We start from the raw sequence: 22,098 nt of genomic DNA, 5'->3' as shown, positions 1-22,098 counted from the left end.
CCAGAATTTTAGAAATAACTAAAAGAATTTTTTAAACCACCAGGCATTAAAGGAGCACAGATCGTTCCTTCAGATATTGAGCTATAGACATTTTAACGAATGATTGTCTGTGTATGTGTGGGCACACATGTGCTGGTCGGTCAGAGGACAGTTTGTGGGAGTCACTTCTTTGCTTTCACCCTGGTGAGGCGGGGTCTCCCTCATTGCTTCTGCTCTTGTACTCACACGCTGCAAGCCAGTATTCCAGTCTGGCTGGCTGGCACTCCAGGCTGGCTGGCCTGTAAGTGTCTGGCTCCATCTCACTGAAAGAGCACTGGGATACATGCACTGCTACATCCTGCTTTTCATGTGGGTTCCAAGGATTTTAGATTTTAGACAGATTTTCAACATGATTTTAGTGATCTAGATTTCTTGATATTTATACCAAAAGAAAATGTCCCCATTAATTTTGTTGGTAAGGGAAATTTTCTTGTATCTCCTTCAAAATGTAATAAATTATTTTCCAAGTTTGGTTGCCTATACACCTTTCCCTAAAAACAGGAAAGACTTGGGCTGGAGTGATGCCTCAGCAGTTCAGAGCATGTACTGATTCTGCAGAGGACCCTGGTTCTGATCTGAGTACCCACATGGTGGCTCAAAACAATCCATCACTTCAGTTCTATGGGATCCAACACCCTCTTCTGATCTCTGTGGGCACTAGACATGCATGTGATACACTTATACACATGCAAGTAAAATATGGATACACATAAAAACAAATAAATCTGAAAAGGTAGAAATAAGACAAAAGCAGGGCAGACATAATAGAAACAGTTTATATTTCTAACCTCCACATACAGGTCCAAATAGGACCAGAGAGCAAGGTGGGAGGTAAGCCCTGAATGTTCATTAACTATGCAAACAAACATACTGGTGTGCATCCGCCAGGTAATTTTATAAGGTGGGAATTCTCAGCCAGCCCAGTTCCTAGGTGTGAAAACTGAGGATGAGGTGCACAGGGTATGTGCGCATGGCAACACAGCCAGCTAGTCAAAGGAGGGATTGGAATCCGTGTTTGAGAGACTCTGCATCTGTGGTTTGATGATGTAAGCTCTAACCATGGTGGATCCTCTCCCTGATGTGCCAGGTGATGAGGAGGGGGCGGGGCGATGGAAGCCTCTTGAGGTTGAACCACTCCTGGGCACTTTCCCAGTCTGTCTGTTTTTCATTTTCGAAGAACACATTTCAGAAAATAACGGCTTCCCTGAGCCTTATATTTTTAATGGAGCATCTAAGCTGTAGTAATTCTAATCACAGGCTGAAACTACCAATTATTTATCTCCAGAGAAAACTGGATGAGGTTGAGAAGTACAGGTGGTTCTCAGCTCCTTCCTGATTACCTTGAAACCCTTTAGATAAACAGAAGAAAACGATTCCTTCTGCAAAAAAATACGAAACATTCATAAAAAAATATCATCTGGCTGGAGCTCGTCAGTATGAAGTGTGTCAGTAATCATTTTAAACTATGCCCTTTTATGCTTCCTCTGTCTCTTTCTGCTTTCTGAGTAGGTCTTTGATGTAACAAAGACAGTTTCAGACAAGATTTCAGTTCATCTGAAAAAAAAAAAAGGTTTAAGTCTGGAGGCAAAATGCAGTGTATTTAAAATTTATACACTCCATAACGCCTTTGTTCTGAACTTGAAGATCCCGCAAAACTTGGGGGCTCCTTCACCTTCTTCTCTAAGCCTTCATTCACCCTCTGCTGATTATCTGGCCACCGTGGCTTTACCAGGCGCTTCCACCATTTAACTACATGCAGAGTCATGGCTGACCCCTTCTGATCAATTGCCAATCCATACAGGTTTGACTGATAAAAGAGCCAATTAGATTTAAGCAAATTAAGGGACATCACCAATGTCAACCACTTATTAAACCGAACACCGAATTCCATGCATACAAAACACAGATGCACAGAGCCCCATTAAGTGCTGAAATCCTAACCCCATTAGTAACTCCAGACCTTAGTGGGGTAAAGGTTACAGGGAGGTTTCATATTTATGGATTAACGTTTGGATTCCTTTTTATTTTTTTTTTTAAACTCTGCCTAGAACTCTTGTACTTGTTCCATAATGCTATTTGAGAGCTTGGATTAAAGTGATCTTTCATTTCCCAGAGTATCTTAACACTAAGGAGTATTATGTTTTAGAAATAATACAAAACAGAGTGATTGCAGGATTTCAGAATCCTGAGAGCACAGGCAAGAGATACTCCAGCAGGATCCCAAAGACAAAATATTAATGTTTTCCATACAAGATTTTAGGGACCGAGTGCCATTAATGTGCATACTTAGCCCTCAGTAGTGGTAATAACAGCTGCCTTTACTTCCTACCTTCAAATCACATGGGTTCATCAGATCTCCTTTGTGTGTATGTGTGTGGCTTTGTTCGTGTGTCTGCATGCATGTACATGTGCATGTGGGAGCCAGAGTTGACATTTGGTGTCCTCAGTCCAGTGACTGGTGTCTAGTCACGTTCCTCTTTCTGTGTGGAGGCAGGGTCCCTCACCGGACTGGAGCGCTCTAATTCAGCAAGGCTGTCTGGCTGCTCTGCTCCGCAGCGCTAGGTTCCTAAGTGTGAGCTGCATGCCTGGTGTGTAAGACACAGTTCTGGAGATTAAATGAGGTCCTATTGCTTGTGCAGCAAGTGCTTGAGCCAGTGAACCATCTCACTGGACTTGTGTTTCTCACGCTGTTTTCCCTTCAGCAAAAGGGAGTTGGAGAGTAGTGATGAGACATCTCACAAGCATCAGCTAAGAGATGAGGACCATTGAAAATTCTTTTTTAAAAAACTCTGTGTGTGTGTGTGTGTGTGTGTGTGTGTGTGTGTGTGTGTGTGTGTGTGTGTGTGGTGTGCAATGCCAGAAGAGTCCAGCAGGGGGCATCAGATCCCTTGGAGCTTGAGTGATAGGTAGTTGTGAAGAACCTGAGAGGTTCTAGGAACCAAACTATAAAAAGTCCTCTGAAAGTACTTTTTTTTTTTTTCCACTCTTAAGTGCTGAGCCACTTTTCCAGCCTGGCATTTAAAATTCTTCATACTGATTTTCCTTGTCTCTCTTTTCCAAATTCTTGCATAAGCTAAGCAGTATTCATCCTATGCTCATCCTCATCCCCAACCAGTGAGGATCGGCAAGCTCATGAAATGCAAGGCTATTTCTTACTCTAATTCTCTGGTCAGGGTTGCAGCTAGATTTATGTGGGCACAGCCTTTCTCCTGCACAGAGGAGGTCCCAGCTTTGTAGCTATCACATACAGGTCCTCAGGTGGAGACGGGATCTGAGAGAACATGAGGAATGATAACCAATGGCTTAATGATTATTGAACTCTTTATCTGGGTATGCATGGAGTATATGCACATGCATGTGCAGGCGCATATATACACATGCTCGAGTGGATGCCAGGTGTCCTGATTGCTCACTCCCACCTTATTCCCCTGAGACAGGGACTCTGGCTGAACTGCAGCTCGCTGTTCTGGTTAGATTGGCTGGTGGCAAACCACCCACAACAATCCCCCTGTCTCGATGCCCCACAATTCTGGGGTTGTAGACATTCTTAGCTACATGGACTATGCTGTGTGCTGGGGACCTGAATTCAGGTCCTCATGCTGTGTAGCAAGCGCTTTACCTATGAGCCATCCCCTCAGCCCCTCATTAAGCCATCCTGACCAACTTATTCATGCACACACCAATTATTCATCACACACCTACCATGTGCCAGGTTTGATCTAGGCACCGAAGATAAAAAAGATCAGGGAATAGCCCCTGCTATGTGGAATCTTACAGGGAGAAAGCGTGATGGTCAAATTAAACAGGTGACTTCCATACACATGAGTGTACTCTGGGCTCTAGAGTGAATCTCAGGCTAGGTTGGCAAGAGACAGCATGCTGATGAACTGATTAAGTAGGTGAATTTACTCATGTAAGTGTGTGTGTGTGTGTGTGTGTGTGTGTGTGTGTGTGTGTGTGTCCATGCATGTGTATATGTGTGTGTGTGCATGTGTGCCTGCACATGTGTGTGAGTGCATGTGTGCATGCATGCGTGTGTATGTGTGTATGTTTGGCAAGTGTTTGTGTGCCCACGTGATTGTGTGGAGACAGAGGACATTGGGTGTCTTGATACAACCTTCTTCCCCTTATTTCCTTGAGACAGAACCTTTACTGAACCTTGATCTCACCATTTTGTAGTAGGGTGAGTGTCATTTAGACCAGGCGCCTACCTGTCTCTCACTTCACATCCCCAGTACTGGGGTTACAGGCATGCAGTCATGCCCTGCTTTTACATGAGAGCAGACTTGGCAAAGGCAGCTCCTCATGTTTCTGCAGTAAGCCCTCTCACATCCTGAGCCATCACCCCAGCCCCGCAGGTAAATATTTGATAGCAAATACTAGGTAAAGAAAGACCAGTGGCATTCCCCCCACCACACTTTCTATTGTGGTGTTTTTGATGTATCTGAAAAGAATCCACAGCTCAGGCTACTTCATTTCAAACCTCCCATCATCCAGCAGAGAAAGACACTAGGAACTCGGCATCACCATCCAAGAGGTCAGCCACTGAGAGCAAAGACTAGGCAGTGACTGTACCAGCCAAACACAACGCCGGAGCCAGCGGCACACAGAAGCACCTCTGCCTGTCGGTTCCCTTCTGCGTGCTGGCTCATTTACTGACCATTTCAGTATGAAGCGCAGCTCACTGGAAGGCATGCAAGATTTCTTTAATAACTCTCAGCACTAATTTAATTCTACTTAAACACACATATTCTACTGAATGCCACATGCTTTTCAGCATGATTTTTATGTGTAAATCATGATAATATGTTTTCAGCTCATTAAGTAAAAGGAAGCATGAACTAAAACCTATTTAATCAATGAGGTGTCACCTTTAAACTGCCACAAGGTCATAAAAAAGATCATTTCAAAGCGATAAGTTTCCTAATTGTAATCAACAACAATCTAATGACGGGAGAAAATAAGTCCTAATGGTGGCAATAAAGTGGCGCATACTCTGTCTCTAAGGATACTGCTTCCTCTTTGGGTGAAGGGTCACCTCCCTAATCTGGACTTCTGGGTACTTACTCTCAATGGCTACACTGATCCCAGATGGTGTGAGCCACAAAGGAACCTCAGCTTTGCCACACACCCATAAAGCAATGACCTAGTTGCTCTGATTTCCATTACATTGATCCTTGTATTGGTAAACACACCCTCACGTGTGAACTGAGTGAGCAATTGGAATGTGCTATTTTAACGGAGTCATTATCCCATATGCACAGAAGAACTTACTTGAACATACAGGCTTGAATCCATGGACAACGTATGAAGCAGGCTCCTTTGTGAACACAAACTGAATTGCTAAAAATTAAGAATGATCTAAGCCAGTGTAGACAGCTGTAAAAGGAGTACATGGTAAGGTTCTTCGATGCCTGAAGTTTGGCTGCAGGACATATGCTAGATCTCCTTGGTCCTTCTCCTGGAGTACGTTCAGAAAGCCCACATTCTGAGACTCAGGTGAGAGCCATGTTCTCATTACTCTGAGACATGCTTCCTGTTCAGGAGCCGTGAATACCAATCTCAGGGAGATTTCTTCTTGCCACTTAGACCTCACAAATAGTTAGGACATGGGGTGGGGTGGAGACTGCATATTTTCTAGGATAATTATGATTATTTAAACTGCACCAATTTTAAATAGAAATATTCAAAATAAACATACCCAGAATGCATTGCATTTCACACAGGAAAGGGCTGTCATGACCTCTAGGATGAAGTGTTTATTCAGTGTGTGAATGAGAGTCCTGTTGTAACAGCCCATGCTGATCCTTACAAAGAGGACCTATATTTTAAGTTTGATATTATCAATATGTTCTGCAAAGGGGCAAAGGGATTGTACCTTTTCACAATTTTTCAGTAGTCCCTGAACACTGATGTCCCATCCCCACCCCTTCCAAATATGTTGTCAAAATTGAAAAATCTGTCAAGTTGAAGAAAGGAGAAAACAAAAAACCAAACTACTAATTAAAAAAACATATTTATTAATGTTCTTAAGATATAGATACCCAGAGATACCTGTGTATACAGATATACACATACACATGTACATGCACATACACATGGCCACACACACACATACACATGTATACAGACAGACACACACATGCATACACATACACAGACAGATATAGACACACACACATGCACACATGTACACAGGAAGACAGAGACACACACATGCACACACACACATACACACACACACACACACACACACACACACACACACACACACACACTGTAAGAAGAAAACATACTCATCAAAGCAATAAAAGGATATCAATAATGAGTTTTCAAAAAACAAAACTGCCCAAACATTCAGAACTACAACCGAGCCTCTAAGTTGTAAAATAAAGTGTCCAATAGTCACTCGGTTCTAGGCTTCCTGTTTAAGTCAGAATGCTGACAACAGTTTTCACAGACTCACCCGCTGGAGGCATTTCAACAGAGACAGGGTCGCTGAGCACGCTGCCTTGGCTGTTGGAAGCATTCACTTGTACTGTGTAGTGCGAGTAAGGAACCAAGCCGTCCACCAGCACCCAGAGCTGCTTCCCTTCACTGCTGTGGATGGTTTTTGTGCCACTGAGAAGGGTGTAGTTATCCCCTGCTGATTGAAAAGGAAAATTACATTTAGTGAAGATTTTCTTCGGTTACTTGAGTATTTTCTTGGGTTGATAAAGACGCAATGCCAAGCTGAATTACCACACCAGCACCGATTGCATGTGTTCCCATCAGTGTGTACATTCACTTCAGCATGCTATGAATAAAACGAAAGCTGTGTTAGTACCTACAGATCACTGGCGTCAAACTGACTTGATATGCAAAGACAATGTCATTATATAACAAGCACTATGCATACAAAGAAAAAGTGTCCAGATATAGAAATGGATCCCTTGATGATTTATTTTTTATTTTTCATAATCCTTGAGTTTTCTTTAATATACAGAGAGAAAGAAGTAACGCCTCCTGGTAAAATGGTTCTGTCTATAGATAGCACACTCTGACATCCGCTGTCTACCTCTCACTCTGCTTGAGAGTTAGCCTGGCCTCTTTCTATTTCATGTCTCCTTAAACTGGGATTGCTCAGAACATCATAAAACAGTTGCTGTGGGTGGGCTGCCAGATGTGTCCATATTGACCTGAACATCTGTATCCAGCTTTCTTAGCAGATGCAGAAGCCTTTGGTTGCATAAAGCAATTGCTTCCCATGTGCCCTCATTGTGTCCCACCACCTCCATCCTTTCCAATCTCTGGTAAACCCATCTCAAATCCCAGTCTGTGTAGGACATAGAGAAATGCTGCACCCTGGTAATAATGGCTCCTCTCTTTCAAATCCTGTATAACATTCATGGTAAAAAGAGAGCAGAGGAGAACTAAAAATTTTTAGAATTAAAAAAAGAACAGAGTTAGAGTTTAAAATTATGACATTTACTTTAAAAGCCATATTTTAAAGCACACATGGGGGAAACATTGTTTTTAGTTTTAGTCAAATATAGGATTGTGTTAGATACGCTTTAAAAACACAAGGTAAAGAACCATTTATAAATATCATTAATTACATCAAACAGGCTGCCTTCCTTTGTCAAAATGTTTCCTGTTATACATTTATTCCATCAGCTTTGAGAAAAACGAGTTAAAACTACCAGGATACTGGATATAGAGGGGGAAGCAAAGATATTTGCAAGACCTAGCAATAACAGTATACTATTTGATTAAAGTGTAAAGGATGGTCACATGATATAAGCAATCTCACATTGTAAAGAAATTTGAATGCCTACAATATTTGTAAAGTCATATCCTCACAAATTAGCATAAAAGTGCAAAGAAAAGAATGCCTGCTAACTGTTGGAGTGCCCTAGGTTAGAACCTGTCCTTGTGCTCTTTGTCTAATGTGTCCTCTTCTAAGATGCTTAATGTTTCTGAGTATCTAGCTCTTTGTCCGTGAGCTCAAACTTACACACAGTGATTCTCGTACCATGCCACTATGAAAGTTAAGTTCTTACATTCCTGCACCCAGCATGAAATATCTGCTAAACAAAACAAAACAAAAAACAAAAAAAACCCCACCATTTGGGCTTCTTAGCCTGATCTGCATATAACGGCACAAAACTAAGAAGCATGCATGGGTGGTTCATCAATGTACACAGTTTGATTAACTGCCCTGTGAACAAATCTACCCAGCTCTCTCATTGCAATGAACGGAACAGTAAGGACCGCTGCTGTTTTCCCTGTAATCCATACAAATTCTACCTGCAGATATTGAGCATTGGCAAGTGGTTAAAATGGAAGCACCTGGCATTTTGTTTTCTCAGTGATCATTAACTATGGGTTAATCATCAAAAGACATCGTTGTTCATTTAAGCGACCAGCACAAACCTGACCACATCATGCTGTTGTCCTATCAGGTAATATTTCAAATTCTAAAACTAACAAGAGTCTCATAGTTTGTTAGGGTGTGGTCATTTTATGAAATGTGGGTAGGGTAGATAAAACCAGACATATACAAAAAAGATATTTATAATATTTATAATAATTTAAGGCTGAAGGAAGTAGCTGAAAATTTTATTGTGACAAAGTATGCACAGTGGAGTGTCTTCTGTGACCACAAGAAATCTCAGATATCCCACAATAATTTGTGATTTTAGTCTTGAGATTGATACAGGCAAAAGGATGATATCCCAGAGAAAATAAATAGTGTTCATGGACTAGAACACGGGGAAGCATAATTGCCACTTGTTTCCAATGAAGAAATGTTCCAAGTTTAGAGTGACATCAAGTCCCAAATGGAGAAGAACTCTATCTTGACATTTATGCAATGCAATGCCCACAGAGTTCTGAATGCAGCTTTTAAGGGCTCCCTCCATTCAAGTTCCTTCTGAATGATGCCATGTTAGCACGTAGAGGTTCTTTATGGCTCGCTTTGTGACTTGATTTGATTGAAGTGCTGTTTGTAAGGAGCCTATGGTGCCCATGAGTTGGCACCCAAATGCATAAAATATGGTCCCTGCCCTCAAGAGGTCTGATCATTGTCTATGCACAATCACATGATCGCATCAGCACATCTCCAGGTCTCAGGACACCCAGTTCTTCAGAAGCATTTTTACTTCTGGCTGAAGCAACGGCTGCTGTTGTCACATGCTTAGCTGTAAAATCCCCCAGAAAGGTCACCTTACCCTCCAGAGACCCAGACAGATGCTCATCTGACAAAGAAGTTGTGTAATTTGTGCATTTTATGAAAGATTGAAAATTGTAAAATACCAACAAAAGTCTACAATTATGTCACAAGAGAATAATTTTACCTGTTTCTAGCCAGGCGCGAACACAAGGGTACACATCCGTGCTCAGAACACTGGTGGAGGTATCTTCCTTCCTTTTGATTTGTTTATTTGTATTGGAAGCAATTTTTTGAGCTACAAAACAGACCCTATCCTCTATTTTTCTCTGAAAATGGCATGGCAGAGAGAAATATATTAAGTACCACTTTATTCTAAGTTTGCCATATAACGACATTAATACATGGTAATTATACAATTAGTTGTAATGTTAGTTTCTAGCTATAGAACAATGATTACTGAGTAATTATAAGAAGTATATAATTACTCAATAATTATGAGAAGGAAGTAATTATATAACCATTTTGCTCAGCTCAAAAACGAACACGTGTATCTTCAGGAGCCATGCAGCTGAGTGAGTGTGATCTTCTCTTGTGCCTCTGCAAACACATGGTTTGGTTCCCATAACCTAGAGAGACAGTCAGGACTTCCACTCTCCAGGTTCAAAACTGAATGTGGATCCACAGGTCAGAGCTCTTTGTCCATCCCATCACCTGCCCCTTCCCCTTCTCTCTCAGCTCCGTGACTTTGGGCTCTTAGATAAGGGGGTCGATTTGCTAAAATGCACAGCATGGGATTGCCCCTCTGCACCGAGCTATGCGTTAGCATTTTCCTCTGCCTGTACATAAATTTCTGTGGGCTGGAAAGGTGCATCCACATTGGTTTAGTCTCAAAAACTAAGCTAGGCAAGGCTGAGGTGAAAAGTACTCTGTCACAGTGTTCATTCCTGTTTGCTCAGCCTAAGCCCACACTGTGTGGATATGATAGTGGGTGGTGAAGGTCCCTTTAGGTTTCCGGGTTTGGGAACCACAGCTTACCACACCCTGAACTCCAGTCATTGTGATGTTTAGCAGTGCCTCTCTAATCCACGTTGGCCTAGCTTGACACGAGGCCCAGGGCTTCAAGCCCAATGAAGGGGAACTAGACTCTTTGCAGAATGGGCTGTTTTTAGCAGTAATCCAGGGTTCATCCCCACTGCAGTCACTTAGGGCCATCTCACAAATTGCATACACTTGAGCTGTGCACTAACCTACTTTGGGAGGCTATCAGCATAGAAGCCAGAAATCACTGAATGATTCATTCTTCAACATGCTGAAATTTGAGAGCTACTGACTGAATTATTTATTTGTAGTTATGATATTTTAAAAAATTTATTTATTTGTATGAGTGTTTTATTTGTATTTATGTCTGTGCATCTCGTATATGCCTGATGTCCATAGAGGTCAGAGGAAGGTATTGGATTCCCCAGGAACTGAAGTTATAGATAACTGTAAATCACCAAATGGGTGTTGGGAACAGAACCTGAGTCCTCTGCAAGAGCAGCAAGTGCTCTTAAATACTGAGCTCTCTCTCTAGCCAACAGTTCAGCTACTCTTAAAGTAATGATCCCAGCTCATTTCGTCTACTTCTAGAAGTAGCTGGACCACACATGGCTTTCTAGCTGGTAAAGCTTTAGACTCTGGCTGTAGGCTGTAAAATGTTTATTCTGTTAGTAAATTAGCCATATAAAGAGAGTATAAAGCTAACAAACAGGACCTATCTTTAAAGCCTACAAAATCCAACACAACTGTTGTATGAGAAATTTTGATATATGCATGAAAAAATTTTAAAGTGAGTTATCATTGATCACTGTGGCATCTAGGACAATAATAACCCTCAGATTTTCTGACTGTGTCTTCTTCTGGGTCTCTCATTGATGATGCAGAGACTAGACACAGTCCTATTACATCACAAGGAGGGGACAAGTTTTGTATAGATCATAGAACTGATATCTTATTACTACTATTGTTTTTATGTGTATATGTGTGGGTATATGCATGTGTGTGCAAAAGGGCCAGAAGTCATCAGTTCCCTTAGAGCTGGAGTTACAGGCAGCTGTGAGCTACTGTAGGAGAGTGCTGGGAACTTTATGTGCTCTTGACCACTGAGACATTTTCAGGCCACAGAATATCCTCGGGAGCTAATAACTGTCTATAACTCTAGTTCCTGGTGATGTGACACCTTCTTCTAGCTTCCTGGGCACCAGGCAAAGGCACAGACATGGTGTACAGGCTTACATAAAGTCAAAACACTATATACATAAAAAACAAAATAGATCAATCCTTTAAAAAGAGAACCGCCACACTGCTATTTCAGGATATTCCAAACTTTGTGGAGTCTTCAAATATCTTATATCATCTAGTTCTACTTGCCTCTCTTTGAAGAAAGAGAGTTAGAGGAGGAAACAATCACAGTGCGTGTCATGTGGTCAACAGGTTCATTTGCTGTTCCTGCCTCAGTGCCCAGCCCTCCTAGACTGCTAATAGTATCAATGCCCATTTTCTAGGCATTGATATACCTCAATGTTCTTATTTGTTGAATAACAGAATATTGTCTGTGAAATTATTTTGTTAAGTGAGAACCAACAGAAGTAGGTATTTTTGTATGTCATATGCAGGATGTAAAGATGATTGCTATCCTGGGATAGCATCCTGTGGGATTTTCTTGATTGAAATCACGTAAGTGGGTATCCTTTCTCATTCTTGTAATGTTCATTGTCACAAAAATTTTAATGCACCATATATTCCATAATTTTTTTCCTCTGTGCCGTACTGCTCTGACCTTTTCAATATTCTATAATTTGACTGGCTGGCTGTTTCTGTTCTCTTCCTTTTTACAGCCTTATTAACTTGTAGGAAAGAGGTGAGATGAACCACCAATCAGAATACATAATATTGCAAAGGTCAGCACAGTCGCACACGGCATCACAAACCAATACTGCATGCCAGGCATTAACACCCTGATATCTTATTCATGTGACAAAAACTGTAACAAGAACAGAAAATGGCACAACATGAATCCATTCTCCAGACAGAGATTATAATGAGAAACGACAGCGAACAAACCAAACCTTGTGATGATTTCATATGTCACACTTGGTGCTGCTTCAAACCGGCCCCTGTCTGAATCCAATTAGACCTTAAGGTAGAAAAGGTGTTAACTAATTTTCCTATTTCCGGCTACAAAAAAAAAAGCTGCATTTCTACCATATTGAGGTCTCAATTTTAGAGATGTTGTATTCCATCTGTCCCAATCCCTTTGCACTTTGACAATACCCGCCCCCTCCTCCCCCCCAAAAAAAACCCAGGCATGGAAGGCCATACAGCAGGTCGTGGTGGCAAGGTGAGCTGGCACTTTGATGGTGCTCAGGATGCTAGGCTACTCTAGACAGCAATTACTAGTATTTACACTTGAGCTTCTCCTTCACGGAGACACTATTTTAGATGACTTTACTCACCAAGTGTATTCTCCAAGTTTCATCATGCTATAGGTCTCTGAGTAGAAGGGGCCTCAAAGGTGCGGGGAGTTCATTTTGTAACTTATAAATGGACTCAGCAACCTCTGAACTGGAGATAAGCATGTGACCACACACAAAATGTTTGTTGGAAACTACTTACCCAGTGTCTGTCTGTCTGTCTCTCTTGCCTCCCTCTTCTCTCCTTTATCCTCCCCACTCTCTTCCTTTCTTCAAGTTTCATTCCCCTCCCCCAGGTAGTCTTGACTTTGTGGTGTCACTGACAGTGGACTTGAACTTCTGACCCTTACGCCTGCCCCTCCACAGTACTGGACTCACAGGCTGTGTTACCAGGCCTGGTTTACTCTGTGCTGGGGACAGAATCCAGGGCTTCATACATGCTAGGCAAGTGCTTGGCCAACCTCTCTGCATCCTTAGCTCATAGCTTCTGTTTTCTTCTTTTATTTTTTTGGCATGATAGTCGCCTCATTTCTCCCTTCCCTTTTCTCCCTCCAAACCCTTCCATATACCTCTCCTAGCTCTCTTTCCTTTTGACATAACATTTCAAAAGAGGAAGAAAGAACTTGCCTGGGAACTGCTTAGTCCTCTGAGGACAGCGCCCTGTGAATATATCATAGTTCTTGCTACTCCTGTGATTATTCTATGTGATTTTAATTAGTTGCCATCAGGTAAAAGGTCTACTCCTTTGATTGCTCTTTAAATTAGTCACTCTGCAGCGTGACACTTCTACGATGGGGAATAAATATACACACTATCTCATCAATGCAACAGAGGTTGCATGTTCAGGCTGCTCTGGTACGAGCTCAGCAATGGCTCTGTCGTGTCCAGACTCTTCCTGTCCTGTCCGGTCGGTTGCTTTATCAGCACACGAGTCAGACTATGACACTGGGACCTTTTAAGTGTCTTAAGTCATTCATTAAAAGAGTCCTCAGAGGCACAGTTTGTCTCCATCCAGCCTCTTCTCTGCTCCATAGTCTTGTTTTCCCAAGTGGAAATCATGTTACTGACATCAGAAGTGAGTGGAAGATCAAGAGGATATGCTAATGCTCTGGACACTCTCAGTGGTGCTATCAACCTAAAACTGCCTTCAGAACAAAGCCTGTTAGAATTGTGTGGAGATTTGGACAGTGGGATCTGTTTTTGTCAACTATGTTATAATCTGAAAAGTCAGACTTATTGTCCTACTTTGATGGTTTTCTCTCCATTTTTCAACAACAAATTCCAAATGGGCAAGTGCAAGAGTGATTTGGGCAAATGAGTTCCAGTCACAGAAAGTGGTCTCCAGCTTCCACACTGGTGGGCATGCACACAATTCTTTTATCACCAGAATGTTTCCTGGTAGCGTTCCTGCACAGTCCTTCCATACACGATGAACATACAGACACTGAACACATAGGTGCCTAATCTTTTACGCCACTGTGATCAATTGGAAAATCCAATTGCCATTATTGATCCCAGAGCACTGGCCATCACCAACTGCTGTTTCATGACAGCCAAGAATTTAGACTTACTGTGAGGGTTTATATGTACTTGCAAAGCATCCTCAGTTTAAGGACAGCAGTTCCCTAAGGAGTGTAGCATCGGGTGGGGATTGTATAGCTTTTCTGAGGACTTCTATCAGTTTTCCTTGAGAGACAGGCTGTCAGGGCTCCTATACTTCTTGTGCCTTACCATGATGTATCAGGATTACCACCACCAGCAGCAGCTCAGAGCTACCCATGCTTAGGACCTCATGGTCTAAGACTTGCCACACCTTACCAGCTCTTTAGCAGAGGTTCTCAAAAGTGGGACAATCAAGGTGTTGCTGGGCCAGAAGCCCCACTTCTAGGTTCTTAAGAAGAAAGACTGCCTTTCAGTGCAGGTTGGCAGTATCTGGACCTTGAGGGTCTTGATTTCTTGGTAGCATTGAGCTGATGGTTGCTTTGGGTCACTGGCTGCTTGTTTATGAGGCCTTTCTTCTAGGTCTCATGGTGAGGGTCTCCCCAGGATGGCCTCTTGCAATGCCAGGGACATCATTTCCAAGCAAGATGGCTTCCAATCTTTTTCAGGGAGCCTATAGGAGTCACAGCCCACGTCCTTTGTACCATTCCGCTGATTAGAAGCAAGTCACAGATTTTGACCACAGTGAGAGAAGGCTATTCACAAGGGCATGAGACCAGGAACTAGGGATCACAGATGTACCTTCCAGTCTGTGTATAAAGCTTCTAAATATGTGACTGCAAATTACCTTTCTGGAGAGATTTGGGGATCACTTGTGAACTCTAAAAAGTGTTTGGGGAGAAGGATGACAAATTCACCACCACCAAAGTCACCCATCCTTCCCAAATGTCTAACCAAATCAGAAGAAAACCGGAGAGGAAAAAAACGGTTAACAAAGCAGCTAAAGGTTCTGATGGGGTGATCATGAAAATGAGAAGATGAAAGAACGGAACAGCCAGCAGGATGACACATACCTGTCATTCCAGTGTTTAGCAGCCTGGGGTAGGAAGACAATCCCGAGTTTGAGACCAGCTCAGGCTATAAAGTGAGTTCAAGTGCAGATGGGCTATAGAGTGAGACATTATTTCAAAAAGAAAGGGGGGAGGGGGAAGAGAGGAAGGGCAGTCATTCTGTAGAAGTCATTAGATGTAGAAGGCAGTTAAGACAAGACTCTGTGCTGAACAAACACAACTGCACAGCTCTCGCAGAGCCCACATAGAAACCAAGGAAAATATTGAGGATATGCTTAGCTTCTGCATTCAGCCAGAGAGTCTTCAGAGGTGGGAGGCCAGTCAGTCAGAGATGCCTGCCCTGTGGAGACATTGCTGCCTATCCTGGGGAGGTTTGTACTGGCTGAGAAGTTAAGAGTCCAGCAGTGGGAGGTGCCTGGCAGGTGACAGTGGGTGCATCCTCAGAGAAAACTTGACAAATGGACGCCAGAATGAACTAAATTCCACAGGTTCTGTCTGACTCTCTCTCTAATCTCTACCTCACTCTATGCTCCCAATCAACAGATTGTAGATGGAAGTTTTTGTCCTGCCCAGTCCCGCAGCTGTTCAGTCCCAAATAAACACACAGAAGCTTTTATTAATTACAAACTGTTTGGCCTATTGCTCAGGCTTATAACTAAATAACTCTTATGCTTAAATTAACCCATAATTCTTATCTATGTTTAGCCACATGGCTTGGTACCTTTTCTCAGTCTAGCATTTTCATCTTAATTCCTCTGCATCTGGCTGGTGACTCCATCTCTGCCTTTCCTCTTTCCAGCTTTCTCCTAGTCTGCCCACCCCACCTACACTTCCTGCCTGGCTACTGGCCAATCAGTGTTTTATTAAACCAATAGGAGTGACAAATCTTTACAGTGTGCAAGAACATTATCCCACAGCAACAGACAAGTACATTAAGAGAACATGCAGGGCTCAGAGAACATTCAAAGCTCAGGTTGATAGAAGACCAACTGTAAGCCAAAGAAGGTCAAGTGCAGATGAATTTCTAAACAGTCTTATTAAATAAGAAACACAGAGCCAAATACTGAGGTAACAGCCAAAGAGATCAGAGAACTAACGAAGAGCCACAACTACCTTATCTTACCACCTCACTGCCATTGCTTCCCCAGAGAGAGCTTCTTCCTGTCTAACCTGTGTTTTTATTGCCTTCCTGTTCTGCTTTCTCACTGGCTCTACGCTCAGACACATGATTTCTTCATCACTGCCTGTCTGTACAGACCTCCAGGTCTCTATGGTTGGTACTGGGATTAAAAGCTCATGTCACCATGCTTGGCTGTGTCCTTGACCACACAGAGACTCTGCCTGCCAATGTGATCAGATTAAGGGTGTGGGCTACCACCATCTGACTTCTGTTTATGGCTTCCTGACCTCTGATCTCCAGGCAAACTTATTTATTAACATACAAATAAAATATCACATTTCAGCACAAATAAAGTATCACCACAGTCAAGTTCAGAACATCAGTCCTGCACATAAAGAAACATAAAAAGATGAAGCAATCATGTAGCCTGGGGTGTGAGTGGAGAGATAATCACCTGTAGTTGAACTTTTTCATTGTCTCTGTAGGTTCTCCAATAATGACACAGAGACTTATTATTAATTATGAAAGCTTGGTCGATAGCTTAGGCTTGTTCCTAACTAGTTCATATAGTTTAGATGAACCCATATCTTTGAATCTATGTTCTTTTATGTGGTATGGTTACCTTCACTCTCTACTCCCCATGCTGCTTCCTCCCCATCTGGCGGGCGACTCTGCCCTTCTTCTTCCCCGCATCCTCTGTGCCTGGAAATCCTGCCTAGTTATTGGCCATTCAGTTTTTTATTAAACCAATCAGAGTGACACATCTTCACAGTGTACAAAAAGATTATTCTACAACAATCACCTTACAAAATGAAAGGAAATATCTCAGAGACAGAGGAACACTGGAAATAAAACCAAAAAGGCAAAAACAAAAGTAAGCAAGCAAACAAAAATCCTTATTAAGTATTTAGTAAACAAGCTAGTTGAAACTAGTTAGATGCTAAAAACCAAAAGGACAGAGCGATGAAAAGCTTTTCTGGAACCATCATCCATCAAGAGAAAGATCCAACATTATAACAGGATTCTCATCCCACAGGAAGAAAGTGACCAGGAATATCATTTTGTTCCAGGGGGATCTGAGTCAGCTTGCTGGTTTGCTGTGACTGAAAGGCTGTGGGAGAAGATGAAGGGCCCATGACCATCAGCTTGCTAATTAGATGTTTCCACTCGTAGAATGCAAAGCTTGATAGAGAGAACTCAATGGCTGGAGACAGTTCCAGACAGCTCTAGAGCTGTTGAGGATGCAGAAGCCGAGCTGTGATTTTCCAGGACCACTGTATGATGGTATCTGACACCAGAGAGGCTGCGCTAGTGTCTGCTGTCTCGTGTGCAGCCTGCGTGGGAGATGCTGCCTGTGGAATCTGTGTGCAAACAACTCTGACTTCCCCACAACTTTCCCAAGACCCTGGATTCCAAGACCGCTACAATGCTTCCTGCTCAAAGACTGAGTGCTTCCTGTTGTTTGTTACTAAAACACTATCCATGACCTAAAAGATCTGAGAAGAAGTTCACCGCTTGTTAGCATGCATTATTTAGCAGTGGGATGTTTTTCTTTTTCTACATTAAATACATTTTAATAGCATTTATAATTTCTGTAAAACAAGGTCATGGGAGAGCCCGGATGTCTAAGGAAAGTGCAGACATCTTCAGACAAGAAGAAAAGGCTATGCCAGACTAGAGCATTGCAGCAAGCAGGAAATGCGGATTTGCTCATGCCTTCACACTTAAGGAGAGAAGCAGACACACACACCAAGGCCTGCCTTGTTATATGTGTTTTTTAGAGTGAGCTACTAAATGCTTTAATTAACTTGTGCAAGAAATTGGCTTAGGAATGAACAAGTGGCCATAATGGCAACTATAATATGGTACCAAGAGTCCCCAAATAAGCCTTCAATATGTAAAGGTCGTAAGATATAAATCTGTTGGTAAAGCAAAGAGAGTCTGCTATATAAATGTTGGCCTCTCGAGCAACAACTTAATCAATTTTGTTCTGCAATTTAAAGTTGGACCGTTTTTCTCTTTTCAATCCCACAGATGGTGTCTTTCCAGCATGGGTAATTATAGAAATGAAAAGAACCAGCTTGGATCCATTCAGAGATGTTCAACTTCCCTTAACTGTTGTTTCATTGTTATCCTAGAGACGTTGGTGTGGTACAGTTCTAAACTAAATGTGTAAAAACAGACAATACCTCTGCCTTAGGACACAGTGTTTGCTTCACAGTGCCCTAAGAATGCAGCTTATTGCCACAAATGACTGGGTTGTTGTTTTAAAAAAAATGTTATTTTAAAGCTTGACTCATTTGAAGAAAAATATTGAGAAATTTAGACAGTCTAATGAGATAGTGAGATATTTAAAAAGTTTGCATCTTTCAGTCTTTGCTCATTTTGGGGGGGGGGCTTGCGTTGCTGGTATACAAATGATTATTATTATGATGATGACAATTATCTGCTTTTTAAACACATCCATAACTCAGAGATGCCAATAAGAATATGCAATTCTTCAGGGAGATGATCAGAAAGAAAATGACTGAAAAGCAGACCGAGGGAATCTCTAATCCATAATCAAATATCGAGATTGATTGTGTCACTTGCACCTGTATTGATTTCAATTGGAGTTGCTCACCCAGGGGAAAAATAAAAATGTGGAATAAAACTGATTTATGAGAACAAAATAAATCCTTTTGTGAGTGGTAATGAATTGGTACTATTTAACCCTTTCAATCACAAACTGAAAAGTCTATTTATTTTTCAAGAATGCTGAGCCAGCCAAAAGCAGTCATATTAAAGTTCCACGTGCCACTACACTTGGCCACCATGCCAGGGAAGACATGCCACTCTAAACTTGATGGAAGGCAGGGGTTGACATATGACATACTTTTTGCTTTCTTAAGCCAACTTCAACATGTCATTGCAGTGATGGACCTATGGGCCCCGGGTATTAGGGAATCGGTCGGTAAATGTTTGCTGTACTTATTTACATGATTTATAAGGCAACTGAGACGCAGCAGCAAGAGTCGGTAGTGCACGGCACCAACCACATCTCACTTGTTTGCTTTTAATATGAGTGTTCGTTAGTTTTCTTACAACTTGGTAGACAACAGTTAAATTCAGGGTCCCCCAGGGAAAAATAGGATTTTTTAGGAAAGGTAGCTTTCAGTATGATCGAGATCAACTATTTGACTTATAGACTGCCATTGTTATCCTTGTATCTTGAATAAAAAAGGATATGGTTTGTAGAGAAATCCAAAACAATTGTTTAATTCTGTCCATTGAAAGCACTGACCAACTATGCATCCAATCAGGGAAAAACATGCACCTTCCCTTGTGTTCCTTAGTGTCTAGTAGATAAAACACCCCCAGTACTTTGTAATTGACTTTTATCTCTTAACTGTCCCCCTGTGCCACAATCTACATATGTACTCTGAGATCTGAGGACACATATTCACTCAAAATAGAGTGAAGCATTTTCCCTAGAATTAAGAGACACTGCTAGCATTTTACATGTAAAAGTCTTTTCTCATAAGGAACAGCTTATTGGGTGAAAGGGAGGCTTTAAGGGACTCGCCTAACAACAAGATGATATTGGTAAGTAATTTTGAGTGCTTGGGTGTTGGAAGGAACCAAGACTAAGATTCTAAAGCACCCCTGATGTAATTAATGCTGGCCTTTGGTTTTAAGGTCTTATAGCTAAAATCTTCCAGTAGATTTGCTATAAAAATATTACTGACTGGCTTTCTTCCCCTTCCCTTTCCCTTCCTTTCTCTTCCCTCCCCTCCCCTCCGTTTGCATTTTCCGTTCAGATAGGCCCTATTTTGACCACTAGGAAATGCAACCTTTAGTAGCCTATCAAGGGCTGGTAGAGGGCTCAGTGGGTAAAGTTCTTGCAAATATCTGATCCCTGAACCCACGTGGAGAACACTGGGCACAGGGCCAGAAAGACGGGTCAGAGGTTAAGGGCATGTGCTTTCTATCTTGAAGACCTGAGTTTAATCTCTACATGTCACCCCCACACCCACACAATTATGTACACACAATAAGCAAATGTGAAAAATAAGGAAGCCAAGACTGGGGGCTCACACCTGTAATTCTAGATCTGGCGATCCCTGGGTTGGCCAGGCAGCCAGTGAGATACCCTGTTCCACAAAAAGCAAGTACACATCACTGGAGAAATGGTACCCGAGGTTCTCTTTTGGTTCCCAGATGCATATGCACACATGTGTGTACCTGTACACACACATGTACCTGCACACACCCAAATGCATGCACATGAACATGTGCATTCATAAGGGCATACAGAAACACATGCGTGCGCACACACACACACACACACACACACACACACACAGACCATATCAGAAAACAGGAAGAGCAACTAAAATATCTACAATCGTAAGACACACAGAGTTATCTTATTAATATTTTGGTGCACTTTTGTTGTGTGTCTGCCATATTTGCTGCTGTGTAAGCCACTGCCACCTTTATAACGGAAGCCTGCTGTGCTGAAGATGGGACAATATGTGTCTTCTTAGCATTATATGTGCATTGGTACCATTTTGATCTCTTTATTATTCACCACACTGCACTGAATCCATGGATATTCAGGAACATTCTCTGCCCAGTTCTCCCCTGTCCCCTGCCCCACCCTACATAGTCCCAATTGATTTTTATGATGTAAAATTCAGGGGCAATATTTTTACAAATAACTTTACAAATATTTTTATGTGTCCAGCTGACTTTTTTTCTTTTAAAGCAATTAAGGAAGAGAATTTCTAGTGGTCTTACTCTATACAAATAGATATGAATTTTAATCTTCTCATACTAGCTTTATGTTTATTTTAATAATCTCAAATTAATTACTATAAACAAATAATTGAGTAGATTCTTCTGTTGGGGCATATGCAAATTGTATGGGTTATATTTGCAGTGCAAAACTTGAATTAGAGGCCTTCTTATTGAAATGAGTGTTCCCTCTGTGTTACAGCGATATCCAGCTGATGTCACACAGGGAGTCACCCAGGGTGCACTTCCAACTGACATCACACAAGGGAGTTGCCCAGGGTGCATTTCTAAAGCACCTTTTCTGTCCCCAGAGAGCCGAGAAATTGTTAACCTGGAGATTTATGAACATGCGAAGAGCCTGGTGATAAGAACGCGATGCTTTTAAAATACCGTCTAACCCGAATTGCTAAACGGTCTCACTAAACACAACAACAACAACAACAACAACAAAACCCAGAGCCAAATATTGGGGTGTATATTGAACGATCAGAGAAACAGAAAAAGCCACAGCCAAGCTCACCTCGACAACTCCTCAGCTGATCCTGTTTCCATAAATCTTCAGACTGTAAGCCTCTGAGCCCTCGCTCCTGAGGGTCTCAGTTGAACTGCTTAAAAGGCTTCTAGTTCTTGGTCTTCACACCTTATGTACCTTTCTGCTTCCTGCCCTCACTTCCTGAGATTAAAGGCCTGTGTCCTTCCCAAGTAAAGACATGAGATCTCAAGTGCTGGGATTTAAGGTGTGTGCCAAGACTGCCTGGTTCTGTTTCCTGTGTGCCCTTGAACTCACAGAGATCCAGATGGATCTCTGCCTCCCGAGTGATAGGATTAAAGGTGTGTGCTACCACTGCCTGGCCTCTATGTCTGATTTAGTGACTGTTCTGTTCTCTGATCCCCGGATAAGTTTTATTTGTTACAGCACAAATAAAGTATCACCATACACCATGGTAACACCAACAGTTCTGTTGATATTATAACATAAACAAGTGAACACAATTATAGAAAGTAAAATATGCACAAAACTCCAGCAAGAAATATGACATCTTT

At 41.9% G+C, this 22,098-nt stretch overlaps 1 protein-coding gene across 1 annotated transcript in view; it reads right to left on the bottom strand.

The window, feature by feature from the left end:
• Ush2a (usherin) overlaps positions 1–22,098 on the bottom strand; it is a 706,426-nt gene that overhangs the window by 270,977 nt on the left and 413,351 nt on the right. Inside the window, exon 37 of the mRNA XM_052737975.1 lies at positions 6,506–6,685. Coding sequence (XP_052593935.1) covers positions 6,506–6,685 — 180 coding nt within the window. The remainder of the gene's footprint in view (positions 1–6,505; positions 6,686–22,098) is intronic.

This window comes from Peromyscus californicus, unplaced genomic scaffold, assembly GCF_007827085.1.
Source record: "Peromyscus californicus insignis strain IS unplaced genomic scaffold, ASM782708v3 Scaffold_14__1_contigs__length_90479793_seg_2, whole genome shotgun sequence".
NCBI classification, from domain to species: Eukaryota; Metazoa; Chordata; class Mammalia; order Rodentia; family Cricetidae; genus Peromyscus; species Peromyscus californicus.
This window is presented reverse-complemented; position numbering and strand designations above follow the sequence as displayed.